Source organism: Protomyctophum bolini (genome assembly GCF_963924005.1).
Source record: "Protomyctophum bolini genome assembly, chromosome: 19".
Lineage (NCBI taxonomy): Eukaryota > Metazoa > Chordata > Actinopteri > Myctophiformes > Myctophidae > Protomyctophum > Protomyctophum bolini.
This window is the reverse complement of record NC_137880.1, coordinates 30,807,978-30,834,147: the sequence shown is the minus strand read 5'-3', so window position 1 is coordinate 30,834,147 and position 26,170 is coordinate 30,807,978. Positions and strand designations below refer to the sequence as shown.

Here is a 26,170-nt window from a genome sequence, read left to right as displayed (position 1 = left end):
CATGTATATGTGCCCGCGCATGCGCCCGTGCAAACTGTGCATGCTCACTCATGTGTGTTTGCTTGTATCCCCAGGGTATAGTTATTAGATGCCATCCGCACACAGTATCAGATTGGACTCTGCAACAGTGATCAAAAGGGAATGGGGCCAGTAGGGGCTGCAGCCAGGCCGGTGGCGCTTAGATTAACTGTGATTAGAGAGCGAGAGAGAGAGAGAGAGAGAGAGAGAGAGAGAGAGAGAGAGAGAGAGAGAGAGACGGGTGGGTTGGTCAATTATGTAGCCTTGTCCACCAAACCTCTCCAACTTTTTCAAGAAAGGAGCTAACAAATGACACATAACGTTCAGTATAATCATTTAGACATCTTATTCTTTGTTATAATGTACAGTTTATGACCAATTTTATCCCTGTGTACAAACTACTATATTGTGTTAAAAATATGGAGCAATATTTGGTTTAGAATCTAATAATCATCAGTGACGTAAAGCTACTTTGACAAAACTTTGGTGAAATACCAGCTCTTTAAGTCTTAACTGATCAAACATGACAGCACCCTCTAATGAACTTGTCGGATCATGAATCAGACAGGGCAGGGGACAACACATTTAAACGGATATTGATTAAAGTTATGGACTAAAATAGACTGTGTTTGAAGGGTTTGAAGGCGGGACCGAAGGGACACACACGAGAGAGAGAGAGAGAGAGAGAGAGAGAGAGAGAGAGAGAGAGAGAGAGAGCGAGAGAGAGAGAGAGGGAGGGAGGGGGGCGCGCACTGCACGCACGGACGAACCCAAGTGCGCGCTGCACTGGGAATCTGGGATGATGACTTGTGAGGGAAATGAAGGCTACTTTGAGTTGGCGTTTCGGCATAACGGCAGCCTGGCAGACTCAGCTAAATGACATCGACGCACCTATTTGACTACGCGGATCCTTTGAACTAAGTGAACTTGACCAAATTGGCTTCTGCTGGATTCGCCTTTTCCGCCCCACGTGTAGGCTACTGAATGGAAATGATGGTTCTTTTTGAAAGCACGTCAGACAGAGGATGAAACTACGCACGTTCTTCACCACATAACTTTATGAACCCACCGCCGCCCGCGGTAGCCTAATTTTTGGAGCGTCACTCACGCGGGGACAACTGTTTACTTTTAAAGACAAACGTTTGGAACCAAATTACATTTATATTTATTTGACGCACACAACGTGTTTTGCCATCGAACTTGAGGATGGAAACGTCGATTGGTTACCTGGTGTTTTGGTTGCTGCAGTTGCCCGCAGTGAGTTGGGGTCTGGGATATACGGACCCCTCAGCAGGGAGTCTCCAGACGGCTCTCGCCGGCAGTGCGCAGAATTTTGGGAGACCGGCTAGCAGGCACAGGTAGGTCAATGAATAAGATGGAAACTGCTCATCTGACTATGTCAAGTTGTCCAATCACTTTCTGCTAATTTGCTCTCTGGATCTTTCATGTCAGGGACCCCAAAAGTAGCCTATTTGACCACACGGAGCCCCACCTGAAAATATTTTGGGCCAAAATGTTTATTCTAGCTGAGGGTTTAAGTTTGTTTATAATGGTGATCCCTTTGGTGACCCCCCCCCCCCTTCCTGGAACGAGTGGGGAACCAGGGGTTCCCGGTAAAAAATGTTACAGGCTATTGCATCACAATAACTTAAAGCATATTTTATATATTTTTGGCTATATAAAAAAAAAAGATCTACAAGATCACAATGCATAACTTTGTGATGCACTCCAGCTTGTTGGAGATGGACATTTTGAAAAATCTTGAACATTAAAACAAAAACATTAAATAAAAATAAAACAATAAACTAATCTTCTCTTTTGGCACAAAGTCCTTTCAGATGGTGGTCCGCGGCCAAATTCATATCAGTTTTGTTGGGGTACTTAAGTTTACTTGACAAAGTTTGAGAACCACTGGCTTAACGCTTAAGTGTCACATTTTTTGTCAATTAATGTAAAAACTGTTATAATGATGATGATCGTTCTGTCAGTGTCCCAGTGAGAGGGCGACAGGGCGTTGTGAATAATAGCTTCTACTGTACCTTACTGTACGCCTTTGGATCACACACACACACACTTGAACCCTTGGCTCCCTGGGCACCGTCAGACACTTAGCCTAAATATTTTCACTTGGGTATAGTCTACCCTTTGATTCATGACCACGCAGTGTCGGCTGATTGGGAGTCAATGGTGGAGAAACATGATGTCACCACCACCAGTGAACAAACACACACACGAGTGTTTATTGTCATGTTATGTTGTTGTCAGCATGCGTGTAACGGTGCTCCTCCTTTAGGGGGCCCATGTGGCGCACACCACCTCTCACCTTGCATGGTCCCTTAAAAAGATTTGTGTGTGCGCACGCACACATGTGTGCACACACACACACACACGTGTTTAAACAGGGTGAAGAAAGAGTGATTGGGTGACGAATGAGAAAGTACATCATGCTAGGGTGTGTGTGTGTGTGTGTGTGTGTGTGTGTGTGTGTGTGTGTGTGTGTGTGTGTGTGTGTGTGTGCGCGTGTGTGTGCTTCCACATGTCTGTGAGTGCCTGGCTTTATATATTGCCATATGGTGTGTGTCTGCCCGCATATGTTTACACTTTATCATATGTGTGCATGTGTGTGTATAAGACAGCCAATTGGCTGCTGGGAGTTTAAGCTCTTCCAATATGAGCCTGGATGGATGACGTGTGATTCCACATCACAGGCCTGCATTACTGACTGGCTGCTACTGTGGCTGCATCATGTAGAGGTTGGTCTCTTCTTGTGTATATTGAAGCCAGACCTCCAGCTACTGTGAGGCCGCGAAAGAGAGAGAGAGAGAGAGTGCCCGCATGCGCGAAAGAGAGAGAGCGAGAGAGAGAGAGAGAGAGAGCATCTGGAGAGCAGGAGACAGAGAAAAACAGTAATGTGAGAGATGTGAGAGGACGAGAGAGAAATATATGGTATGGTTCAACCTCTGGGGTTCATGAGGTGCAGAGCAAATTCCACGGTAATCCAGCGAGTCATTTTTCAGATGTCTTGTTTGGGTCCAAAGTGATGGACAGATAGACAGACAGGCGGATGGAATTACATCACCATCCTTAGAGCTCTGCCGCTAGCAGTGCTAAAGATAGAGAGGAGAATGAGGCAACGGCAATAACAGAGCATGTGAAAGAGGATGAAAAAGAAGGGGCAGAGGGAGTGAAGCGGAGACATGAGAGACCACAATAAAGAAGAGACTGAGAATAAAAGTTATTATAAGAGAAAGAGACGAGGGGATGATAATTCATTGAGAAAGAGGAAGAGAGAGAGAGAAACAGACCGACAAGGGGATTAAGCAACACAAGACTGAGGGTAACTGAGGGAGTTGGACTAGAAAGACAAAAGAGAGGGAAACGGTCATGAAAGAGTGAATACAAAAGACCTCAAAAGAGACAATGAGAGTGAGCAAGCATGACACGAGAGAAGACAAAGAGACTGACTGGAGGAGAGTCCTTAAATGTCGGTCCCCTCTGCTAAAAGCAATAGGTTATGAAGAAGTCAGCTCTGCTGGGCTGTGATGTATACTCTCTCTCACACCTTCACACGCGCACATGCACGCACATGCGCACACACTCACACTCACACACACACACACACACACAAGTGCACCCACTCGCATGCACACACAGTGATGCACCGGGAGAGCGTGGGCCGTGGGGGAAGGCGATGGCCCGTGGTGCTACTGCGCACCCTCCAACATCTGTTTGAACTCAATTGATTTGTTTTGACAGATGTGTGAAGTATTCCATAAGTGGTGGAGGCTGTTTTGAATGACTTAGAGACGTCCAAGAGAGTCATCGTAGGAGGAGGGTCTCAGTCAGGCCCCCCGCCACTATCCGACACATCTCGTGCCAGAACCCCGGCGCTACACATCATCGTCGACTTGAAAGGGAAACAGAGGGGGAGGGGAGGCGGAGTGTAATGTGAACGTTACAGTGTTATATGCAGGTGGACCGGGACGCGGATGGAGCCGTCTCTCTGTTCACATTACAATTACATGCTTCTTTGTGAGAGTATAGTATAGAGGAGAAGAAGATCCCTGTAGTTGTAACAACACTAACTGCCGTCACTTCCTCTGTACTCAGACCTCCTGCACACTGCTCACATCATGTGTGCGGCTAGCGCACAAATACACACACACACAAACACATGCGTGTCCTTGGCTGTGTGCGACCTCCGGCCCTACCACCATGCCACTGCGGGCCAGCAGGAATTAGCTGCATCACAGAACACAATATGAGTTCCAGATGTCATGTTGACTTGATGAAAAATAGTGGAGGGCAGAGAAAAGCAGCTTAGAAGTCTATATTAGTTTTCCGAAGGCAATTGAGACAGAAACCGGAAAGATGGAAGCAAGACAGGGGGTGGGTTGGATCCAGCCAAGCATATGATGGCACAGCGACCAGCCAGCTCTGTGCGACCCCACTCACATGTTGTCCACTAAATGGACACTGAGGACTTTATTGTGTAGATATAGAACAAACGGCTACGTGGGAGCTGTTCAGGTGAGAGAAGAATAGCTAGTGTAATACATTCCCGAAGTCTGCTACTGTACATACATGGGTGTTATTGAGTCTGAAAGACATTAGCATCCATAAATGGCCACGAATTCAGATGACCCAAATCCCCTGCATGCATGTGAGCTTTTAGCGTAGATAAAATAACGTGGTTAACAGCAAACAGAGGCACTGTAACATTACACATTCTCTGTATATCTTAGAGACTGTGCAGGTTAAACAGTCTGAGAAGTAGTTTACACAGGCATGCTGTGCACTGATGATGGAGCAAGGCGCTTGTGAGGCTTGTGAGGCTTTTGTGTGTGTGTGTGTGTGTGTGTGTGGCGGTGCGTGCAGCCTATCTGCATCTCGGTGGCTGTGTGTGCATGGCCGCTCTTATGCATCCATGTGTATGTGTGCACGAACAGAAAGAATGCACGTGCACCCACACACATGTACTGCTTCCTGCACTCAAGTGTGTGTGTGTGTGTGTGTGTGTGTGTGTGTGTGTGTGTGTGTGTGTGTGCGTGCGCGTGTGTGTCTGTGTGTGATGTCCAAGTCTGTTTGTGTGTCCTCATGTGTTGACAGGGCTATGCCTTTACAAGGACACTGGTGGGTTGCTTGACCCTCTGGGGTCAAAGGTCAAATTCTGCACCTCACCCCATCCATGGAAGTCATTCAGAGCCTCAGTCCCTTGAAGTATAAATGGAAGGTGATGCAACAATGGAGGCCGCTAAGTGAATTCTTTGTTGCAGGGATTAAAATCTCCGCTCCAAACACTCTTTGTCTTTCTCCCTCTGTCTCTCACTCTTTGACAGGGTTATTCTGTCAATCACTCCGTCTGTCTCTCTATTGACATTTCCTTCATATTTGCTCTCTTACTCTAGCACTATAGGGGACTCTGTGCACTGTAGCATGCAGACGGTAGAAAGAGATTTACCAGATTTATTTGTTGATTTTGTTGACTTTTTGCCAAGCGATTTATGAGGAGGTGAATGTTTTACCGGGGGATAACGAGATACTCTGGCAGGTGCAAAACCTCTCCTCCACACACTGAGTTACGGCTTTATAAAGATAAATAACAAAAAAGTTAGGGAGGCGAGGAACTCTCATTGTGTCACGCCTGGCAAAATGGTAACAATGTGTGTGTGTGGTGTGTGTGTGAGTGTGCGCGTGTGTGTGCGTGTGTGTGTCCAGTGGTTTGCAAGGTTAGCTCCATACGGACAGACACGCACGCACGAACGCACGCACGCACGCACACGCGTCTGTCCGGAGCTAACCTTGCAAACCACTGGACCGATCAGCGCCACATTTCTTCTGCGCACTGCCAGTGGGCCAACTTATTACATCCACGCCCGTCGCCACAACATTTCTTTTCACATAAATGATATACTTATCCTTTTACAAATATTTAACTTTCATTTTTATAATGGAAGCCCATTGAAACCTTTCCCACATTATTTTATTCTGGTAAAAGTCATGTAATTGTACCATTATGACTGCTGACACGGCCACTTTGAACTGACCCTCATCGGATCGTACGCCTGGATGCTACAGCAGTTGCTAAAGCGTGACACACAATTTCAAACCACAACCTCATGCGTGGTTTCATGAGAAATTAGGGGGGGAAAACAGGAAGAACAATTCACTGGAGAGAAACTTCCATGCATCCAACTCTTTGGTTACTATGTTGTGCAGTTTTGTCGAGCGACGGTACATGGTACCTTCCCTGCAGGCTAGGGCCTCAAGATCGTTTTTTCCCCATAAGTATAGGACTTATGAACAAGCAGGCCCCGTCTCAGTTCCGTGTATAAAGTGTGATGTGATGCCTCTTGGAACTATGACTGGTGGCCTTCTGTTGGCATTGTTTCTTTATTGTCTATGCACTGTGTGATCTGTTTGTTTCCATATGTTTTATGTATATCCTGATGACTGCAGTGCACAAAACTAATTTCCGAAAGGACAAATAAAGTATCTATCTATCTATCTAGCATTCGGGGACAATATTAGATGATGACAATGCGCTGTTCAGTCTCTCTGACAATCTTGGAACACATTGGGAGGCAATAACCTGTCATCTATTCATTTCCAAAATAATTTACACATCTTGGACAAAACAACCTTTGAATAAATACACAATGCTGCCTCAGAACATAGATATAAGAATGTAAAGTTAAATTGATGAGTTTCCCTGTAATGCATTTCAGTGGTTGCACTTGCAATGGCCATGCTACAGAAGCACAGGCCGGCTTACATTGTAGGCTAACGCAGGGACACCAGGATAGTGAACAGATTGCACAAACACACATAGATAAAACCGGGCACGCACACGCACACACGCACACACACACACACACACACACACACACACACACACACACACACACACACACACACACACACACACACACACACACACACACACACACACACACACACACACACACACACACACACACACACACACACACACACACACACACACACACACACACACACACACACACACACACACACACACACACACACACACACACACACACACACACACACACACCTCATTCTCTCTCCATTGCTCCTTTTCTGTCTCATTCTCTTTCCCCAGGGCTTTTTCTCACCTCCTCACCCCCCCCCCCCCCCCTCTCTCTAAATCATTTTCTGCTAAGCTTACAGATACAGAGAAGTTTCATGTTTATAGTGGCGGCAGTTTGTGTTGTTTTAAATGTCTAACTGATGTGGATAATAAGTCCACTGATTCCATGTCTTTGATGTGTACTTGATGAGTACTTGGGGGTGTGTGGTTGTGTGTGTGTGTGTGTGTGTGTGTGTGTGTGTGTGTGTGTGTGTGTGTGTGTGTGTGTGTGTGTGTGTGTCTGTGTCTGTGTTTTTGCTACTTGTGGAAAACATGCAGAGTATCATGGAGTTTCATGCCAGTGTTTTGACTTCGGCCATTAGGACTACAGTAATCTTGAGCTGTTAAAAAAAAAGCTTTGGGGCTTTCAAACAATTGATCTGTTAACCACGTGTGTATGATGGTGGAAAGCGCTCAACCGCACAGACTCCCTAAAATACCTAGCAGAGCTACTTGTATATGCATGGTGAGAACGAACACACACACACACACACGCACGCGCACACGCACACGCACACACACACGGGCATTAACCAAAACATTGACACGTCGACGCGTCAATGATTTTGGTTAATGCCCTGGCCTAGTGTGTCTGTGTGTAGGTCACAGACCTACCTACTTACACGCACGTCGCACACACACACACTCACAGACCTATACTTACACGCACGTCGCGCACACACACACACACACACACACACCCCCCCCCCCCCCCCCCCCCCCACACACGCACGCACGCACACACACACACACACACACACACACACACACACACACACACACAGTAGTCACACCCCTTTTCACAAAGAACACTGTTACAGTCATGGAGTATACTCCTATTTTGACGTAGGTTCACACTTAAGTCATCCTGTCAAATAAAGAGCTCTCTCATGTATTTCACTGGAGGGTAAAACCAACTGGCTTTCCTGACGGAAAGACGGAGAGAAGGGAGGAGGCGGTATGGAAAGCTGTGAAGATGGAGGGACTCCGAGGGAGTAGAGTAGTGTGTGTGTGTGTATGTGTGTGTGTGTGTGTGTGTGTGTGTGTGTGTGTGTGTGTGTGTGTGTGTGTGTGTGTGTGTGTGTGTGAGAGAGTGTGTGAGAGAGTGCGTGCGTGCTTGCGTACGCATACTGTATGTGTGTGTACCTCTGTCTATGTACATCTGTGTCCGCTCAGCAGTTAAAGGCAGCGGTGGTTCAGTTTGTTTATATGAAGAGCAGCGTCTGGTCTCTGTCATAGACAGATGGGGTGTCAACGTTAGCAGCTTAATGCTTTACCTGGGGCGTCTCTACGACCCCGAGTCTCTGTCGGGCAAGGATAATGGATGTGCTCGAACGGGGGCATCTCTGAACCCATCTCTGAACTCACACTAAAAATACTGTATACTGTTAACACAATGGGAAGAGCAGGCACCGATTGGGTTCATATATCACAGCCGAGGGATTAAGATGCATAACTTTGCTGTGGCCTTGTCGCATTCCCGGGTCTCGGTTCTCAAGTTCCGAGTTCAAGTTCAGACGTCCTGAGTTCCATTGAGTGCCTCGTAACTCAGCGCACCACAACATGACAGTAAAATGATACATAACACAACAACGCAACATTGAGACACATCCATTGTGACAGTGTGGTCACACAACGTCATGTGATTGCAATGCATCAATCACTGTGAAAGACAAAGTCAAGAGACAGTGCTGAAAACCTTTCAATCCTCAGGGCTGTATTTTGCGTGTCATAAGTACCAGGTCTTATTACTTAACTTAAGACCTGGAGGCGTGATCAATGCTATTCTGAGTGGCCAAAGAGCATTGACCACACCTCCAGGTCTTAAGTTAAGTAATAAGGCCTGGTACTTAAGACACGCAAAATACAGCCCTCAGTATCAAAGTTGTCCACAACACAACACGACAGTACAACACTGTGTAACGTATAGTCACATAGCAAAATGCAGTGAAAATCCTAAAGTTAAAGCGCCACTTCACCCCTTGTGCAACCAGATCTTATTTTAATTATGTTTAATCCTGGGCATTTTATGTGTGTACTTTGTGTCTTTAGATATTATAGTAATGGTGCCATGTTCATGACCAAATTGTCTCAAGAAAATGTGATCTCACTTCCTTCCTGGACTACACTTCACACCTTCACCCAGCCTCCACAAGGAGGGGTAGTGCACCAACGCATTATGGTCATTGTAGTAATCCAGCAATCCAGTCAAACCCTAGTCATTCTTTTTCTGGCCTTAGGGTGCAAATTTCAAATTGTGTTACTGTTATCTAGTGAGCCTACTACAACTAAAAACACTATTAACATTGAGTGACTGCAGTTTCTTCCAGCGGTGGCTGAAATGTCCCTTTAAGTACCTCACTTACACACACTGTTATAAAACAGCATAACAGTCGAACGTACTGTAGCACGGCATGTAAACACAGTGTGACACCAAATCAATCAGGTGTTGTACCCATAGTATAAATAACAACACAACACTATGCAACACACTAATGTAGCTGCAATGATGGCTTGAACAGGCACTGTGGATGATGAGCACAGGAGGACAAAGGCAGCACTGTTTCGTTTCATCAACACCAGTTAATCTAAGATGTATTGTGGCTCAGAGTTATGCTCTGAAACCCCCCCACCCCCCCAAGTCCCCTGCATAACACACCAGATCAAAGCACTTCACTAGTTCACGTCACAGATGAGATGAGTAGAACATGGCAGTCCCTCGGTGCAACAAAGCACAGCAAAGCTCAAGCACACTGCGATGCAATTGTTATTGGAACAGGGCACTGATTGGATGCACCAGGACTGTCTGGTCCAGGCCAAGACGTCTGCTCACATCCAAACCAAATCTTGGGTTGAGTTCGACTCAAACCCACAGAAATTTTGAACGAGCTTCAAGTATATCGTAAGTAACAGGATATGTTGAGAACACAAGTATTCAACAGAGATTTTGCCACAAACTCTTTGCCTACAAACCATACAGGACCACGACGACATCACTTAGGATTGTGAAAATATAATAATGTATTTATCATATGAGAGTAGAAGCGTTCCCTATTGTATATATACTCTAACACTGGTTCCCCTCAAGGACCCACAGGGGTCCCTGAGGGGGTTCCAACATGAGGAACAGTTTAAACACTTATAAGCCTGTTTTATTTTGCTTCTCTTTTAGAAACGCTTTGACAAATGTTGACGAATCTCTTATGCGGTCCCCGCACAAAATATTTCCAAATGGGGGTTCAGCCAAATACATCAGCAGCACGATCAGAGTGCCAATATTTTCTTATATTTTATACTTAAACTTATAAAATGTTTATTTCATGTGTTTGCTGTGTCTGGTTTTAATACTGACCTAGATTGACCTACATATAAAATGTTCCACCCACTAATCAAACGTTTGTATTAAGAATCTATGTGAATATAATATGGCCTTTAAGAGCGAACTGGTACAAATGAAACTCTGTTAATTGTGGGTGAACAAATACAGTACGTTGGACTCACTAATATTCACTGTACATTTCTTTCCCCCACTTTATGAGTAGAAATCCCCCCAAGCTCAATAAAGGACTTTTATGATGGAGTGTGACAGATACTCATATTCCCTGCCATGTACAGTAGCCACGGGATGAACAGGTCACAGGGAGGAGAGGAGAAACCATAGTGAACTCAATGTGTCAGTCAGACAAGCCCTGGAATGAAGTACGGCGATTAACGTCTAGGGAGAGGCTTTGTGTGTGTGTGTGCGTGCGTGCACATGTGTGTGAGAGAAAGAGAGAGAGAGATAGATTCAGAGGGAGACAGATGATAGAATGAGTGTGAAAGTGTGATATAGGAACTTATAAAGAGAGAGCACAGGAAGGATGTCAGACAGACAGACAGACAGACAGATGGATGGACGGACAGACGGACAGATGGACAGACGGAAGGGAACTTGCTGATGGAAACTCCTGCGTATATGAGTGAAGCTCTGGTGCATTCCATCTGAAATATCTGATCCCTCCAGAGGAGTTCTGTTTGGCTGAACCCTGGGCTGACACTAATTGGCTGTAATAACCAGCAGGGAAATGGTGGTCGAGTGGGGTGGGGGGGTGAATATTTTGACGATATGAAAATGATGATGGAGGACGACTGTCTTGTCCGGGGTGAAAGACAAGGACGCCGTTTTCTTGAGTCTATCTGGACTGCCATCAGCGCTGATTTCTGAGCTCGGCTGTGCAGCAGGACAGTGAGCTTGTAAATCTGCTATTTTTGGTGCGAGGCACAGGCACACAATTTAGAATAAATGTGTGTGTGCACGCTTGCATGTGTGGCTGGCTGCGTGTCATTGAGACTCAGCAAATGACTAAAACTAAAGAACATTGTGTGTTATAGAAACAGAGGCAGAGTGCTGATGTGTACACACGTGCGTTTGCGTGCACGCGCGCGAGTGTGTGTGGGTGCACGTGTGTGTGTGTGTGTGGGCTGTTACAGTATGTTTGCCTTTTCCCACATGTGAACCTGAGTGGACTGTAATAGTAGAACTGATCTGAATGTTATTATTATTATTGAGCTATTTTGGAAACTGCCAATAGTACTATGACTCATTTATCATCTTCAGCTGGTTACATAATGTGCGTGTGTGTGTGTGTGTGTGTGTGTGTGTGTGTGTGTGTGCGACTGTGCGTGCGTGCGTTGAATTACTATACTTGTGAGGGTCAAATGTCCCCACGAGTATAGTGGAATTGTGCTGTTCCTCAGAAGACAAGTTGTTGTTTTATGGATAAAACAAAGGCATGAAGAGATCAGGTCAAGGGGTTAGAGTTATGGCTGATTTACGTTGCCTGATTGACACACCGTTGTCATGCAACAAAAATACAGTAGTTGCTCTACATCAGTGGTTCTCAAAGTGCAGAGGCGCTGAGGAATAATTTTAATTGATATGACTTCAGTTTAACAACATAAACCATCTACATGAGAAAAAGAGGTTGTGCATCAGCAATGGTTTTCAGTGGAGAGCCAAACCTAAATCCAGTATACATCACAAAAAAAAATGAATTAAAAAAAATCCATAAAGGTAGCACATCCAAAAATTAAACAAGCGGTGGACAAAGTACTCACATTTCCATTTCTTTATTGGCAAATAAACCATCTTCACTTAGTAAGATGGACCACCAAACCTCCTCGACAAAAATAGGCGATCTAGATCTGCTATTTTTGGTGAAAGTTCCCCCCAGAATAGGGATGCTGGGGATCAACTAGGGTTAAATGTCAAGTATATGAAGTTATGCCAAGGTGCCTTGGATGAAAAAGGTATTTACAGGGGTGACCTGAGACTAAAAAGATTGAGAACCACCGCTCTGCAAGGTCATTTAAAAATAAACATTCTGTGTGTGTGTGTGTGTGTGTGTGTGTGTGTGTGTGTGTGTGTGTGCGCGTGCTGCTTTGACAGGAACTGGTGTGCGTACGTGGTGACACGCACCATCAGCTGTGTGATGGAGGACGGAGTGGAGACGTACGTGAAGCCTGACTACCAGCGCTGTGCCTGGGGACAGTGTCCCAGAGTGGCGTAAGTATGCGTACGCACGCACGCACACACGCACGCACTACAATGCAGAGGAAATTCTCTCTCTCCAGTTTAATCTTTTCGTCTTTCTCCACCCTCTGAATTAAGTCGTCTTTCCTTCCTCTCTGCCTTAATAACAATTTATTTCTCCTCCTTTCCAATCCTCTCTATCTATCTCTCTCTCTCTCTCTCTCTCTCTCACAATATACAGAACAAGGGATTTCTGGCTATCTAATCTAATTAATCTCGTCTCATCTAGAGGTTCCACAACTGTTTTACATTTTTAGAAATATTTAGCTTTAATTTCATAATGGAAACTTAATGGGCTGTGACTGTGCTGAAACATACCAAATAATTTGCCATAGACACGTCATAGATGGCTGCCTTTTTATGACTGATGTCCCAGTCTGGACTCTTGTCAAATAATCTTTGGCACTGGTTGCTTGGCCTCTCCCATAAACTGTGGAAGTCAATCATAGCCAATCAGCAGCCTGAATATGACTCTGGAGTCCCTTTTATCAGACTTAGATGTAAGCCTGACAGCCAGCTCCATACGGAGTTCTAAGTTGTACCCAAATATGAGTTCCATATGATGTCAGTGTGGCAACAGGACAGTGACTCACTCAAACTCAGTTGGTAAGGGCTCACGATGGCCGCTGCGGCTGCAGTGACGGCTTCTGTTGTGTCTGACAACAGTGATGACAGTGTCATCCCATGTCGGGCCCCCAAGGGCCACGGTCCAAGTATAGAGTGTAGAGGAGTGACAGTTATCCAAATGCAGAGAGACAGGAGAGACATGCAAGACAAGAAGAGAAGGGGGTCCGAGTCAAACCTGGGTCCTCACACTTTCTAGGAGCACTTGGTCTGTGCAATATCTGGCTGAGCCGCCCACCAGGCACCCTTTTCCTTCAATAGGTTATCTTATTTACAACGTTTGTAGTGTTTTAGCCACGTCTGCCATGTTGATCCCCTTCGACCAGAGCAGGGGGCCTTGGCATAAACCTGGGCTATGTTAAGAATGGACACATCAGGGGTTCCAGGCACCACAGTCTAGCCGCCTGTCAAAACAACCTCTGCTTCTCTTTCTATTTAGCTTCAGTCTTTCTTTCTTCTTACTATCCCCCTTCTCTGCAATCTGTCTTGGTTTGGCCTCCTCTTCGGAGGAAGCTGGCTCACCTTTTCACACGCTCGCAAGCTTGGAAGTCAGAGTATTTTCTGAGGCACAACAAAAGGATCCACATGAGATGGAGTGTAGCCTCAAATGTTGCGTGTGGTTGGGTTCACAGCAAACTGTGGAGTGTTAATTTAACTATGAAAGTATAAAAATGGACCGTAATACAATTTCAGAGTTAAATTCAAACTCAGGACATTACTGCCTTGCAGAACTTAGTTTATAGCACTTGTTAACGTGCCTAGGAATTTGCTATGAATCTTCATTAAGACTTCCGACCACAGGCACTTTATTGCATTGTTACTTTAAGCGTTGCGTCTGTTCGGCCACAGAGCTGGATAACACATTAAAAGAAGCAATCACGAACCTGTCCTGAACCGCCAAGTGAAATGTTTTTCATGGACTGAGTTTTGGATAACACATCAGGAATAATATTTTAAAGATGGCAGAAGTAATATGAACTAAATCTCACCCGCCAGTCACATCAGTAGATGGATCACTGCTTCCTCTGTGCTGCAATGCGCTGTTTACACTCACTCACTCACTCACTCCCTATGCATCCTCTACACCAGGGGTTCTCAACTTTCTGGGATGGCCTCCCAAAAACTTGACCAAGTCACACAACCCCCGTCCTGCATGACTCACTGACCTAACAACAAACAAACTAAACTAAACTAAACTAAACAAACATGTGTGCGTGTAGTCAGTCACACACTTACCAAACACGCGTGTACACGGCTGCAGCCACTGCACGCATACTGCTAGGCCAATTAAAATAGGCACGGCAAGGTTTTGCTAAGAGGGGTAATATAATATTACACATGTACTGACAGCATCTGAGAGGAAGCTGGCACCTCTTCTCGCAGCTCCAGTAGCCAGCCCAGGGGCCACCCATGTTTGGTGTGGAAATACCTCTTCATTTTCACTGGCTTTTGTGCGTTAACGTTTCAACCCTAGCGGGTCTTCATCAGACCTGATGCTGATCGATTTCATAACATGGCAGGTGAATCAGTATCACTAGTAAAAAGTCGTTTGAGTGAGTCTTCCCTGCTGCAAATTAAATAAAGGCTTTATAAAGTATTGTGTTATGATTGCATTAGACATACTTATAGTAAAGAAAGTAAGATTTCATCAGATTGCTTTTATATGACCTGTGGTTTATAATGCATTATGTTTCTAAAGCATTATAGACATGGGATACGTGTTCACTGTCGCCTGTGCTTCCGTTCACTGTCGCCTGTATAGGTACCGGACCTACAGGAGGCCCAGGTACAAGGTGGCGTACAAGATGGTGACGGAGATGGAGTGGAAGTGTTGCCACGGCTACTCGGGCGATGACTGCCACGACGGGCCGCGGACGGGCATCACGGGGGACGCCCAGGTGGACGCCGGGAGACCCCGTGTCACGCACACTGGCTACAACACAGGAGGGGACGGGCAGAGAGGACACGGGGGAGCAGGAGGTACAATAATAATATACTCCAATGTGGCTTTAGGATGAAAAGATAAACAAGATGTTGGTTTCATTTACCCGTCTGAATGAAGTTATTATATTTTAATACTGTGTTAATTCATGCGTACGGTAATGATGCAGAGGTGTTGATCTGGGATCGGTGATATGAATCATAAGAATGGATATTACTAACAATTGATCTTTAATAAGACCCTTGATGGGTTATTGAGTTGCTCTCCTGAATGCTGAGTAGTACATTGAGAAACAACACAGTCTATTGTTCCTGTGTGAAAATCTGGAACAGTCCATGATATAAAGTCTAATGCGCTTATTACAAACACTCTTGCATGCTGTGTACTGAGCATTCACATAACGATTGAAATGTTTCCCAACCAATCAAGACGTACTCAATGTATCCAGTGAGTCACCTAAACATCTCCCAAAAAAGTGTCCCTAGTTCTTTTATGGAAGTACGAAATAGATGTTCAAGTTAATGATGTTTAAATAAATATGCCTTGGATATGCCTAGATTACACTCAGAGAGAATTCAGCCAGCTGCGTCGTGTCATTGGCTGTTATACTTGGAAGAGACTGAACGGTGACACTTCTCTTTTCTCAAGGTGACAATGAGAAGATAAGACAGCTGGAGGAGAAGATCCGGAGTCTAAGCAAAGATCTCCACACCATGCAGTCAACCATACATGGCATCAATGACAGACTGTAGGTGCACCAATTTTCCGTTGCTGTAATGTTATCCATTTTCTTTTTCATACTATTATTGTATGAAGGACATTACCATACCATGCTTTACAATAGAATAATAAAAATCACAACTTAATTTAAAACAAAAACATACAGTACACAGTGTCACTTTCAACATCAAAACAGCATAGTATGCTTGGAAATGCCAAAGAATAAAGATAAGTCTTGAGGCGTGATTTAAACACCTGAAGGGTGGGGGCTTGTCTTATGTGCAGAGGCAGCTCATTCCAGAGCTTGGGAGCTGCCACTGCAAAAGCCCGGTTCCCTCTGAGCTTCAGCCTTGATTTAGGCACCACCAGGAGAAGCTGGTCAGAGGACCTGAGGGTCCTTGTGGGAACATAAGGTTTCAGCAATTCGGAGAGATAAATGGGTGCCAAACCATTTTAAACATTTAAAAACAAAAAGCAAGACTTTGAAATCAATCCTGTATCGCACAGGAAGACATTAGGACACAACACTACATTTATATTTATTCTGCATCTGATCCTTGTTAAATCCTCTCCCTATCTTCTATTATGAAGAAAGAAGACATTCTGGCTGGGATACACTGACATTATGCGGACAGTGGAGCATGTCAGTATGCACATCATGTCGTTTTCCTGCTTACTGTTGCTGTTCACCATGTCAGCGCGAGGCCATTTCCCATGATCAGCATCTTCTGTTCATTTGTGATGAGCATATGAATAATATATTATTAACGTATTATTGCATATTTTTAAGTGGTGCAACCACTTCCTTAAGTGACTATGTGTGTGGGTGGGTGGGTGGCTGGCTGGGTGCGTCTGAGCACAAAAACAACATGGTTGTTTTTCACCACCTGTGCGCAACGTATCACACACGCACATATTAACTGTATGGTGATTTTGGGTGTGCCAGTATAGTACAGTGACAGTACAGTAGAGGGTGCAGTAGAGGGACCCCCACACGGTAACTCTGTCATTTCTCAACCGTTTCGGACGCGGGGCGGCTCGCCGGAATGGGGCCCGCACCATGGGTGCGTTCCTGTGGGTCTGGAAGCTCCCCCACATTGGGGACCCCCACACGGAGTTGCACCACTTACTTCACATGGGTGTGATTTTTGTATTATCTGTACTTGGTGAATTAACCACTTAAACTTGTGGCAGATATCTGCAAGCTCACAACATGTCTCGCTGCAATACTTTACTCAAATTTGACAGAGCAACTTTCACTTGTACTCAAGTACTGGAGTTCAGTACTTTGTCCACCACTGCTTAAAGCATCATCAACCCTTACGTAAGACAGGGGTATCAGCTACTGTACACTCCTGGGTTTTGTGTGTACAGCATGTACTGCAGAGTATAAAAACACTCAGTGTCCTGGGAGTTTTGTTCAGTCGAGGAACATATATTTTTTCTCCACACCTCAAAATCCAATTTCTCTAATCCCCACAGATTCTTATCAGCTCCTCATGCTTCCTTCTCAAATAACATTCCCTGTTTTTTCTTTTTAGCTTTTTTCCAATTTCAGAGGGATGGCAACCATTTACTTACCCACAGTCCCCTGTTGTTGGCACAAAGTGTTAAATACACCCCACATGTTTACCGTAGAGCTCAGTCAATGTTAGGAAAAACAATTAAGACACCCCCCTTCTCTCTCTCTCTTCTATTCCCCCTTCAATCCCTCCCCTTGTGTTTAGGCCCAGCCTGAATGGAGCCAGTGTGCCTTCAGACGCAGCTCAGCCACACATGAAAGAGACAATAAACAGCATCCAAACCAGACTGGACCAGCTCTACAACACAACACAGGTAAAGAACCAGACTGGACCAGCTCTACAACACAACACAGGTAAAGAACTACAACACAACACAGGTAAAGAAACAGTCCATCAGTGGACCAGCTCTACAACACAACACAGGTAAAGAACCAGTCCATCAGTGGACCAGCTCTACAACACAACATAGGTAAAGAACCAGTCCATCAGTCCATCAGTCGGTAGGTCGGTCGGTCAGTCTAGCTACTACATGTTTATCTACCTACAGTACAGTATCTACCCACCATCTATGATACAAAATAAAACATTCTTCAACGTACTTCAATCATTCACTCACTCATTCACTCACTCAGTTTCCGCTCCATCCTGTCAGGTCCATGACCAGACCCTGGTGAACATCAACAACCACCTGGGTAATGGGAACGGAGGGGGCAACGAGCTGGACGGAGTGGCCCGGGGTGGAGGTCAGATCCACACTCTGAAGGAGGACATCCTCAGAGAGCTGGAGACCAGGGTGTCTCTGTCCTGCTCTGCCTGCCAGGTCAGCCTCAATAGCTCACATCATTTAGTGTGCATGTGTGTGTGGATCCACTTGTGTTATACTGTTTAACAGCTATGGATCAACATGTACAGTATATCTACTTGCAGGCGTGAAATATCTTTCTTGAAAATCCAACATATAGGCCTAACACTTCCCAATGTTTGTCAAGAAAATATCCTTGTGTAAAAATTTGACACATTTTATGTTTTATGCTTTTGAAGCTGTAAAGATATTTTTGAGGGCTTCTTCTGCCTTCATTGATAGAATTAGAAATAGGAGTCGAGCGCGCGACACGCTGTCAGGTGCGCCAGCCGTCCGGGCCCTTGACGTTTCCTTTTAATAAGTGCTGCTTTTATTACCTCACTTTATATTTCCTTGCCTCTGCAGTATGTTCTGCCTTTTTGCACAAATAATAATAATAATAAAAACATGCCATTAATATGTGCTTGGTCTCAGGCAGGTGTGGAGGACCTGAGGCGTCAGCAGCAGGAGGACAGGGAGAGGATCCGAGCCCTGGAGAAGCTGCTGAGCTCCATGGACCAGAACCTAAGACAGGGCCTGGAGATCAGCCGCAGAGAGACGGAACGCTCGCAGCAATGCTGCAGCACGGTCACTCAGCTCCAGAAGAAACTGACCGACCTGGAGGTCCGCGTCGGTTCCACGTCGAGTGGCTTCGACATCATCAAAGGGCGCCTGGACAAGGAGCTGACCGGGACGGGAGGCGGGGGAGGAAAGGGAAGAGTGACGGAGGACAGGCTGAACGGCAGGCTGAGAGAAGTGGAGAAGAGGCTGAACAACACCATGAGGAAGGCGGAGCAGCGGTGCGCCAACACCGGGAACAACGTGAAGGACGCCGTGCAGAGAGAGGTCACTCAGATGCGCAACATGGTCCTCACCCGGCTGGACGACCACAGCTTCAAGATAGGAAAGGTGGAGCTGGACGTGGCCGTTCTGGGAGACACGGTGACGGACCACAGCAGGCGCTTGGGCCAGCTGGAGAACGTCACGACCGTCCTCGACCAAAGGTTAACGTCGCTCACTAAAATGTGCTCGGAGACCTGTGGGCCCAACGGCAAAGGCCGCAAGACTGAAGACACGGTCAAAACATTAGAATGGAGGGTTGTCACCAACCAAGAGGACATCCAGAAGTTCGACACCAGGTTGAAGGACCTATCCGTCTCCGGGGACTCACTGATAGACAGAGTGTTCAACCTGGCAGAAGACATCAGGAAGATAAAGGCCGTGACGGGAGAGAACGGTGAACACTTCAACCGGATCGTCACCGAGGTGGAAACGCTGGGCCGTGACGTCGACGACTGCTCGATATGCAGCGGCGTAGAAGAAGACTTGCGAGCGTTTACCAACTCCACCAACAGCGCCCTGGGCAAGTGCCAGACGGAGCTCACGGACCTGCGCAGGAGAGTCGACTCGGACGAGTCCGTCTGCTCTCAGGTATGCTCCAACCTTCAAGAGGAAGTAGGGAGACTCCGAGAGGAAGTGGAGGAGTGCACCGGGCAGTGTAAGAAAAACATCAACGACCTGAATAAGCAACTGGAGGGTCACAGTGTCCACAGTGGGAGGTTAGGAGGGGAACTGAAGTCCCTCCAGGGACAGTTGTCAGGGGTCACGGTTACCTTCAACTCCATAAATGACACACTGAAGGGGCTGGGAAGGACCGTACATCGACATGGCAACACCCTGACGGATCTGACCCGCAAGAAGGACAACATTATCTCTCAGGTGAGGGTCACGAGATGATTATTATAATATAGCTAAATGCTACACTACTGCTAGTCTGCTACTACTGATAATAATAGTGATAATAAAAGTACATGATGTAGCAAGCTTTCGTTATTCTGACATATATGATGTGTACACAGTATATTGTCTACAATGTTGGTTTTCACGATTAAATACAATGTTATTATTATCTTAGCCTTACATAGGAAAATATCGAAGGCAAGGAAAGGCAAGCTTGAATTACCTTGGATAAGTTTCCCTTCCATAACATTTCACATCAAAATAAATAACACCAGTGATGGGGGGGGGGGAGGAGGTTATTTCGTATGTATGTGTATTTAGAAATTATGTTTAGATTTTAATTTCCCACAGGAAAAGAGCTTTCTTAACTGTACTGTACATCTTAGATTATATTCAGTATACATGACATTTCACACACATTTAAAAAGCATATCCCCCAAAAGGTGGACAAGATCCAGAGAGAGCTGACGGATCACATCGACAACTCCGAGCTTCGCTTTGGCAGCCTGGGAGGTGAGATACAAACCATCACCAGCAACTATGTCAAGGAGGTGGGCGAGTGCCGGCGATCCAGTGACGGCCTGGAGAGAAGGATCTCCAAGATGGAGGGCGTGTGTGGACGGCTGGACTCCGTTTCTGAGAGTCTGCAAAAGATCAGGGAGGGCCTGAACCGCCACGTTTCGGGCCTGTGGGTCTGCGTTAATGGACTCAACGCCACGGTTACGGCCCACGCCGATGCCATTGACACTATCCAGACCGTCGAGCTGGAGAACGTCCACTACAGGCTAGACACGCTGAACACGTCGGTTCTGGAAGTGGTCAAAGAGTTCCACAGTTTCACTGAGCAGGACTTCACGGGTGAGATGCCGAGACAGCATGTTCTTGTTTTTATTGTTTGACAGTAATTCACAAAATCTGTGGCAGGGCGCATGAATTAAACATACTTGTAGTCTACACACATGATAAACGTGAATGTTCTGGTGTATCTGAACGGAATGTCATGGGTGAGTCTCAGTAACAGAAGGGCATGGGATCTGAATTTAAGACATGGGACACTGCTTGAGAATTTGCAAGATGGGAGGCAAGGTCAGGCCATGTGAAGAAACAGACCAAAGGAAGGATCCGACATGTCTTGCCTGGTGATTAAGTGTTGTCCCGCATAACATTCACTTAAAAGTCTGTTAAGTCTGCAGTCTGTCTGAAAGAGGAGTTTCAGTAAGGTTGTGGGTGAAGGGCACACCAGCTTAAATCTCTGATGTCTCTGGACATAAATGTCTTTGGTCTGCTGATTGTATTTCTAAAGAAGACAATCTTACCAAAGTGGACTTTCAGTCATTCAGTGTGCTGTGTTCCAGCTGTGCTCTCTCTACAAACATTCTCAAGGGGGTGCTTTATTTCTATTACAGGCCCGCCTGGTTTGACGGGCCCAAAGGGCGAAAGGGGCTACCAAGGTACCGTCGGTCCGAGGGGGGCCCAAGGAAAAGACGGTCCTCAGGGCAGAGAAGGCAAGAGGGGACCAGTGGGACCCCCAGGTAAAGATCAAATAAACTAGAAGAATGTTGTATGACTGTTACTGGCATAAACTCCAAAATAAGACAGTATAATAACGGTGTGGCCTCCCTGTTCAATATGCATGACTTGCATGTATCCATAGCAAGTTACTGGCTGAGCAGCTCATTAACAAAGTTAAGTTGCTTAATTGCAATGCGGTATTCAGTGGCAGAGGCCCCCTTTACAGGGAATGTCTGAATCACATTATTCCCGCTCTGACAAACCAGCCATGGTGGTCATGTTGACTGGCACGGTGACGTCACCATGGAGAAAAAGGGAAACAATGAGCTGTGATGCTGAAACATTTTAGGATTCTCAATGATTCTCAATACAATAACATTTGAAGGGATCATTTGATTCAAAGTTGTTATCAACCATATTGCTCATTAGATAAACTTTAGATAAACCATCATAATCTTCTGTGGTTCAGTTACTTTAAGATTATGCTCTGTGATAATTCAACACAAGGAGCGATGACACAATATGAATCAAACTAAATTTGCATCTCTCAGTGAACCTGTTCTTATATTATCTCTCTCTCTCTGACATTACAGGTCTCAGAGGCGAAGAAGGTATGTGTTATTATTATAATTGAAGATAAAATAAGCAGTTGCTCTTTCATTCATTTCTTTCAAGTCAAATCAACCTCTGCCCTTACACTACTTCTGTAATTGTTTTCCTGTGAATTAGGTCCGGCAGGGTCAGACGCCCACGTGCCACGTCTCTCATTCTCTGCTGCCCTCACTCGCCCCATGGGAAGCCCGGGAACTATCCTCTTCAACCACATCTTTGTCAATGAAAATAATGTCTATAACCCGCGAACAGGTGAGGTTTGGGCCCAATTGAACATGTAAGGAGGTCCTTGTGAATGTCCGCCATCACCAGAGTTTCTCATCCCCTCCTTTCTTAACTTGAATCTAAAAAAACCTTAATGTCAGGGATTATAATCCAGCACACGAACTGTATTACTTAGAAGTCATAGAAGTAATCAAATATTGTGCATGCATTCTTTATAGATTTGTGTTCTGTTGTGTCGCTTAGTTGTTTATGGCTTTCCTAGTAACCACTAATTTATTACCCTTAAAGGCTTGTCTCTAAAAAAGGCCTAAGATTATGTTCTATACGAAAAGTGGGGTATTAAAAATATAAAACTGATGATCTACAGTAGACGGAAAACCTGCAGGATCTGCCAGGTGACCCTCAGTGACATGGCCTCTCATTCTAGATTATAAGCCATTGTCATACAGTACAACCGTCCGTGACAACAACCTACTGCAACTTCAAGCACCTCCCTGACATCCTTGTGACTCATGTCTTTCCTCCAGGGCATTTCACAGCACCAGTTAGTGGCAAGTACTTCTTCAGCGCTACGCTGACAGGCCACAAGAACGTGAAAATTGAAGCGGTGCTGTCCAAGTCCAACATCGGCGTGGCCCGCGGAGACTCGGCTGGGTACCAGCCAGAGGGGCTGGAGAAACCCATGGCAGAGGCTCGACAGACCCCAGGGGCCCTGTCTGTCTTTAACATCATCCTGCCCATGAAGCAAGGAGACACCGTTTGCATTGACCTCGTCACTGGAAAGTTGGCACACTCCTCAGAACCTTTGACCATCTTCAGTGGAATGCTGCTATATGAGACTGTCTGATTGGATGCAATCTCAGTGCGATTGGTCGGTGGGAGACAGACCATCAGTATCTGAAATTATGATTGGTCTGCCAGCCTGTCTGCAACTAAAGCCATTGGCTAGACTGTTGGGTGGACAGAAATGTGTATTTCTGCGGGCAAGACTGAAATAATTCAGCAAGGAGAGAGAATTTATATTGTACATTTAGTGCGATGAAGGAAGAACATTTTCAATCACAATGATTTCTTTGTGTTTCACAGCTTTAAGGAAAATATTAATCGGAGCAAAGAGCTATTAATTCTTTTTTTACTCTTTGACATTCAGTTGCCTTTGGAAAGAAATGCCACTGCAGGGTTCTCTCATAATGAAATAGTTTAATGTCACAGTATAAACTTGAATGTTATATAATGTAATTATTGTAAGCCAGCAGTCAGCTCTCACTTATTCATCAAAAGTTGAAGTCAAATTAATGGTATTTTTCCCTTTATAATACTCACACAATATCAGTATGGAATATTTGGAGTGGTGTTTTTCTTTTGTTCCAGTGAACGTGTTGATTGTCATTTCCGACCCTTAGCACGCAGTTTATTGTCTTCGTGACGCACGCTGCCCAAAATGTCATGTTGACAGGTCATTTTCCTTTACAACAACCAAAAAATAAATAAATGCATTCGGGGGAGCAAAGTCCAAACCACTATTCTTTTAGAGAAGGACAATGAACTTGGTGGTGCACTCGATAAACCACAGGATTTCACCAAACAATGAAAAGGATCATTTCTGGAACATTCCATTACCGAGTACCTCCTAAGGACATGGAGGAGGGACGTAAAACAATACAAGGAGGAATGAGGAGTCTTTCATACTCTAACAAGGGTCATCTAAACTTCTGCAGAGGATCAAGCTTTAACGTTGTGTGGCTGTTACTATCCGTCTCTTTGACAGTGGTATTTCTATTTAGAGCTATAGATAGCGAGTAATGAGGCTGCACATGCCCTTGTATCGCTGCCAAGATTCCCTCTTTTCACACACACACACACACACACACACACACACACACACACACACACACACACACACACACACACACACACACACACACACACACACACACACACACACACACACACACACACACACACACACACACACACACGCGAGTGCGCTTCATTCAGGTCTAATTAAAATGCAGTGAGGTCAAATGAGACACTTATTGTACCCATGAACCATGGTACAGTATGAAGAATGTTTATTGGACTGATTTGGTTCAGAGCAGAGACAAATAACTTTAAACTGTGTCATCATCACACATGTCATGTTGTGTGTGTGTGCTACAGTGCACTTATCGAGCAGAGTGAGTCATATATGACGTCACACTGATTTTATTTTTTATTGTAATACAATTACAAATATCAATACGGTTGGGTTTTGTTACCCTATATCTTTTACAGTGACAGAAAGACCCCTTACTTCACTCATATATGTCTGTCAATAGGTCTGTCTTATACTGTAAACGTTGAACAAGCACACGTTTGGATGCATTGTTCACCTCTATAGAATGTAAATATTCTTTTGCCATAGTAGGTTTTTTACAACTTACCAGTCGCTATTTTTTTGTCAGGTACTGGATGTGTTTTTGTATATGTTCTACCACATGTGTGCCTCAAATACAGATTTTTACACCGTTTATCTAAGCAGTCCGAGTTTTGTCTGCATGGGTTTCATTGTGGAATTTTAATGTGTTGGATAGGTCTCGAATCGATGCAATCGATGTCATAAAGCAAACACCGCAGCTATTTGGCACCTCTTTTGTCTAACCTCATGTGTTTATTCAACATAATCTACTGTAGGTTTAAACCAGTGGTGGAACAGTAATGGAGTACATGTACTTGAGTACTTTATTAAGTATTTGTATTTGATACTTCACTACAGATATTTTCTAAGAACAGAAAACGTACATTAGGAATTAACCATGAGCCTTATTTCAAATAATAGTGAAAATAGCTGATCTACAAGTTCACAATGTATTGCGACATGTTGCGAGCTTTTAGATTATGCTTTTTTCAATATATTTTTTATGTTAAAGTTTTTAAAGAGTGCAAAAACAATTGAGGGAGGAGGGAGACCACTGACTAATGAAATATAATACTTTTAATGCCTTGAAACCGCATATGAAATCATGTCAAATATGTATGTGCATGTGTATATACTGTAAGAGTATAGGAATATCTGAATGAATAGGTTATTGGCTTAATTGTAATATGTTTAATTATACAACCCCTTATCACAGACCACACCACACCCTTACCACACCTGCCTATAAGTGATTATGATTTCACACGTTTACCATAGATTCCTGAGGAGCACGTCTGTACGATTTTATGCAATTTGTTTGTTAGCCTAAACAAAAATAGCTGTTTAAAGGCACTTAAAACTATTATTTTGCATTTCCTCCACAATTATTTTTGCATTGGATATTTGCATGCCTCCTTAGTAACCCCAGGACTACCCACTTTCTTTGTGTGGCAAAGTTTCAACACAGAAATACATTGATAAGATTGGCAAGAAAATGTAGGCTATACTTTGTACTATACTTTTGAATACTCAAGTGTTTTTAAAGCCTGTACAATTACATTGCACATTTGACTGAGCAACTTTCACTTAAGTATAGCTGATAAATATGTGACCAGGAATAGGCTGACTCAAGTACTGGGGTTAATTGCTTTATCTATTATTTATCTAAAAATCCTCCAAGTTCACGAGAACACACGAGAAGTGCAGACAAGAACGCATTGAGAAAAGGCCCTGCATGATAGCGACATCTAGTGTTGTAGGTAGTTAATGCATTACCGGGTTCATGCAGGT

At 44.8% G+C, this 26,170-nt stretch overlaps 1 protein-coding gene across 1 annotated transcript; it reads left to right on the top strand.

Moving 5' to 3' along the window:
• The first annotated feature begins 803 nt into the window (after positions 1 to 803).
• emilin1a (elastin microfibril interfacer 1a) lies at positions 804 to 24,396 on the top strand. Its single transcript, XM_080790860.1, has 12 exons — positions 804 to 1,376; positions 12,600 to 12,716; positions 15,130 to 15,347; positions 15,958 to 16,057; positions 17,757 to 17,865; positions 18,205 to 18,372; positions 18,829 to 20,112; positions 20,577 to 20,991; positions 21,540 to 21,665; positions 22,239 to 22,256; positions 22,375 to 22,509; positions 23,010 to 24,396. The coding sequence occupies exons 1-12, from the start codon at positions 1,225 to 1,227 to the stop codon at positions 23,327 to 23,329; spliced, it is 3,162 nt and encodes a 1,053-aa protein (XP_080646986.1). The 5' UTR covers positions 804 to 1,224; the 3' UTR covers positions 23,330 to 24,396.
• The last annotated feature ends 1,774 nt before the right edge of the window (positions 24,397 to 26,170 follow it).